Consider the following 4,809-nt stretch of genomic DNA (forward strand, 5'->3'; position numbering starts at 1 on the left):
ATCTAATGAAAAAGAATAAATGAGACTTTCCTGAAGTCATATTTAGAAAACCCATGGGGAAAAAAAAAACAGTAAGAAATGTAGATATCTTTAACTTATCCACGGAAAAGAACCTATAGGCACTCAGATTCATAGCTTCTCCAAAGAATTCTCCAAACTTCTGTCTGGAGCCAGCAGTTATGGGTAAAAAGGCTTCTCCTCCTCTTCTGACTTATCTGAACTTGAAATTACTTAACCTTGCCATTATTTTGTCATCACAACTTGACAAATTGCAGTGGCAAGAGTATTTTATTGATGTATAATTGCTCAGAAAATAATACTTGTTATTGAAAAGTAGACAGACAGGCTTATAATCTCAGCACTTGGGAGGCTAAGGCAAGGGCGTCATAAGTTCAAGGCCAGCCTGACTATAAAGTGAGGCCATGCCTCAAACAAACAAATGAGAAAAAATAGAGGATTCCATGATCCTTGATATTCTTATTACAAACCCAGAATGGAGTGGGGTTTATTTTGAAGGTGAAAACATAGATGCTCTTTAATTTTTAAATATATACACATATGTCCATATTTACACACAAGTATGCATACACATTGTATTTGTGTGTGTGTGTGTGTGTGTGTGTGTGCACAGGTATGCCATGGGTATGCAGATGACCACTTGTGGAAGCTGGGTCTCTCCTTCCATCATATGAGTACCAGGGATTGAACTCAGGGCATCAGGTTTGGCAGCAAGTAGCTTTATACACTTAAATATTTATCTCGACTTCTCCAGTGTAAACTTTGTAAATTTGACTAGGTGTCAACTAAACTGTTGTCCCCTCTCTGGGTTATTTGGGTTAAGTATCCTTTCCGCATACCACTAACCTACTTTTTTGTCATGACTCCTGTCCTCTGACTCATCCCTTAAGTCTGTAGACAAATCATTTAATACAAGGACTGTCTTACTCCACTTCAATAGCCATATCCCCAGCCCCAGTATCTGACCAGGCATTGTTTGAGCTGAAACCAACAACCCAAGTCATCACTGAATTATTTGCCAATCTTGTTTGATTTTGAATCAATCTTTATTTGATTCTGGGGTAGGATTTGAACAGAAAATAATGGGCAAATACATGTCTGAATATCTCATTCCTATTAAGAGTTTGTGTTAACTGTCACCCTAGATATTATTATCCCTAGTTAGAAGGTGCACCACACAGTCTAACTTCCTAAAATCAATACAAATTACTTTGATATGAAAGTGAAAATAGCTCATGATTGAGGCTCACAACTCGATTGCCAGCAGTTAGGATGAATCAGAAGTACTGCTGCAAATTCAAGGCTAGTCTTCCTGTATAGTTCAATCCCTGGGATAGTCATGGTGGAAGGAGAGAAGTTGTCTTCTAACCTCCACACACATTCTATGGTACATGCATGTACCCTCCCAGGCAACACACACACACACACACACACACACACACACACACACACACACACACACACACTTTTTTTAGAAAAAGAAAAGAAAAAAGGAAGGAAAGGAATGGAAAGGAGAGAAAGGAAAGGAAAGGAAAGGAAGAGAATAAAAGAAGAATCTTCTTGTTTTTGGCCTACAATCTCTCTATCGGAGGACTGTTTTACTATGTAGGCCCCAAGGGAATGGTGCCATCCCTGTATAAATGTCAACATAGTTGAATTCTCGTAAAAGATTCTAAATATGTTGTCTCTGTCAGTACTGACACAGTGCCCTTCCTGAACTACTTAACGGGGTTAAAAACAAAATACTAGAGCTGTCTTTCCATGGCTACAAGGTTTTAGTGCAAATTCCAACATAATTTTTCTAAGCCTTAATGATCTCTCCTGGTAGTGAGTCTGTATTTGATAGGAGTGAACAAGTCTATGTTTCTAGTAGACTGCTATAAAGCTGTAGACCTCTCCAAACCACATGCAACTAACAGTTTTAAAGTTTCAGCTATTTTGGTAAACTAAAGCTGAAAATCAGGTTCCCCAAAGATTTCTGCTTACCAAACATTGGCTACAAATATCCCCAGAAAGTTTATGTCCCCTTTCATCGTTTATGGTCTCTAATCAATTGAAGAAAAAAAATCATTTTTCGTTTTGTTCCTTTAAAAGACTTTTCCTATGGTCTCTGAGGTTTGGGTTGATGAGATTTGAGTGTAACTTGATTCTTATTTGGTGAATGGTTTTCAGAGTTTCCCCTAAAACAAGACCTGGTCTTTGTTCTGATGGGGCTGATTTGGTCCCCAGCACTCTGAGGAGGCGATGCGATGTTTACAAGCACACACTGAAGCACATTTGGTCACAGACTGAAGCCTCCAAAACTATGAGTGAGAATGGCTCTCTCCTGTTGAGAAGCTCATTTTTGACCTCGTGGGTTTTATCATAGTGCAGGAAAGCTTTGAGCACAATCACCGTTCATTTGTAAAGACCCATGTGATGTGTTTTTCCAAAGTACCTCGTCAGCCTGTGCTCTCAACACAATGAATCCCCTTTATGCTTCCGTTTCTCTGACTTAGGCATAAATTGAAAGAAAGTGCAAATTTGATAACACTATTTCTGACCTATACAATAAGGCAAACCAACAAACAAATGAAACAAAACAGAAAACAAAGTGTTGTAGTGTTGTAAAAGTATTTTCTCTATGTTGTTCTAGTTAAGATGCTTGAAAAATGGAGGGACTTCCTCTTTGGAGGCTTGATTCAGACTTCTTTGTGGCTCAGAGCTCCCTTATGTCATACTTCAGGGTTATGCCTCTCCCTATAGCAAAAGCCAGTGTTGAACAGGGGTCCATAGTAACTTATTCAAGCTGCCACCTCCCAGCCAAATTATCTTCCCAAATTATCTTCCGTTAGTGTATTTAAATACAATTTGGGATGCCTTACTTTTATCCTCCTCTGTTTTCCTCCCCTTTCTATTCTCTCATGCTCTGCCCACTTTCCTGTGTCTTCCACCCATTCTGGTCCTTAATCTAGTCACTGGTTCCTACACTCTGGTAAAGGCTATCACGGGTAGAGTGCCTGGGCTAATTCCTATCAATTCCAAAAGCAAAGTAAAGATTCTATAAATAAGTCAAGGACAATAAAAAGGACTGGGTTACAGCTCAGGGAATAAAGAGTTTTTTTTTTTTCTTTCTTTCCATACATACCTGAAAGTCATAAGCAGAATACGGTGGCAGATGAGGAGGGCTATGGTAGTAGGTATTGTATGATGCCACTTGGGGACGCGCATAGTAAGAAACAGTTGGATGGGCATTTTCAACAGAGCAGTTCAGTGCTGGAAGAGTAGGGTTCTGCAGAAAAACAAGTTATAAACTATATATTACACACCATCATCATTACGTGAATGCTTAAATGAGTCATAGCACAGATAAATAATAACCAGCATCACCCAGCTTTCAATAAACAAATACTCAGACCTATGTTTAGTGACAAAGTTTTCCAGAGTACACCACTATTTTTTATGTGTATGAGTCTTTTGTCTGTATGTGTGTCCATGCATCTATGTGTGTGCCTGGCCGGAAGAGGATGTCAGACTCCCTGGAACTGGAGTTATAGAGGATTGTGAGCTCCCGTGTGGATGCTAGAAATTACAGGTCCTCTGGAAGAGAAGCTAGTCCTTTTAAACACTGAGCCATCTCTCCAGCCCCTATTGTTTTTTGTTTTTTTTTTTTTTTTAACTACCGTGGAGCTAGAGATATAGTTCAGTGTACATTTGCTTGGCATGTGCAAGGCCTTGGGTTCAATCGCCAGTACTGCAAAAAGAAAGGCCTACTGCGATAAATTAATATAGTGTGTTCTAGTTCATGTTCTAAAAATCTCACTTACATATTTATGTATGGAAATACAAAGAAATTACTCTGCAAAGGTTCACTGCAAACTGTCATTTGTAGTTATCCCTGCAGAGGGAAGTAATATTAGGAAGAAAATGGAAACTCTTATTTTTTTTAATATATAAGCCAATAATTTTGCAATTAATACATATTGTGTCATTTTCCTCAAGCTTTAAATTTGTTTTAGATTTGTGTATTTTATGTTGTGTGTATGTGTGTTTTGCCTGCATGTATGCATGTGCACCATGTGCATGCCCGGTGCAAGTGCTCTTAACCACTGAGAAATCTCTCCAAACCCCTCCACCTTAAAAAAGATTTATATTTATTTATGTGTGTATGTGTCTGCATATGAACATGTGAGGGTATGTCTATGGAGGTCAGATGGTGGCACTGGTTCTCCTGGAGCTGGAATTACAGATGGTTGTGAGGTATCATGTAGGTGCTAAGAACTAAGCTTGCATCTTCTGTGAGAGCAAGTGCCATTAAACTCGGATCCATTTATCCACTCTTCCACCCCACAACTTTCTATCCTGAAAAATCCAAATCTACAGAAACACTGAAATTGTTTTGGTAATGCTTTTTTTTTTTTTGTTTTTTTTTTGTTGTTTTTTGTTTTTTTTTGTTTTTTTGGTTTTTTTGAGACAGGGTTTCTCTGTATAGCCCTGGCTGTCCTGGAACTCACTCTGTAGACCAGGCTGGCCTCAAACTCAGAAATCCGCCTGCCTCTGCCTCCCAAGTGCTAGGATTAAGGGAGTGCATGCGCCACCACCGCCCGGCACTTTCATTCTTTTTGCAAATGAAACAGTGTATGAATGAATTTCTGTCACCATTATAACCTAATGGCAGGTGTAGCCCTTTCAGAGTCAATGCCACTGTTGTCCAGGTTAGAGGCCTGCTCATTAGTTCCCAAGTCGAACCATGCTTTGTATCACATGGATACAAGTACAGGGTAAATGTATTTTTTTTTTTTTTAATTTATG

General features: G+C 39.0%; 1 protein-coding gene across 2 annotated transcripts in view; it reads right to left on the reverse strand.

Moving 5' to 3' along the window:
- Window positions 1-4,809, reverse strand: part of Tmem255a (transmembrane protein 255A) — a 52,643-nt gene that overhangs the window by 6,905 nt on the left and 40,929 nt on the right. For both annotated transcript variants that reach the window (XM_031353429.1, XM_031353355.1), the window contains one exon: window positions 3,146-3,289. In XM_031353429.1, coding sequence (XP_031209289.1) covers window positions 3,146-3,289 — 144 coding nt within the window. The remainder of the gene's footprint in view (window positions 1-3,145; window positions 3,290-4,809) is intronic.

Source organism: Mastomys coucha, chromosome X (genome assembly GCF_008632895.1).
Source record: "Mastomys coucha isolate ucsf_1 chromosome X, UCSF_Mcou_1, whole genome shotgun sequence".
In the NCBI taxonomy this organism is placed as follows: domain Eukaryota; kingdom Metazoa; phylum Chordata; class Mammalia; order Rodentia; family Muridae; genus Mastomys; species Mastomys coucha.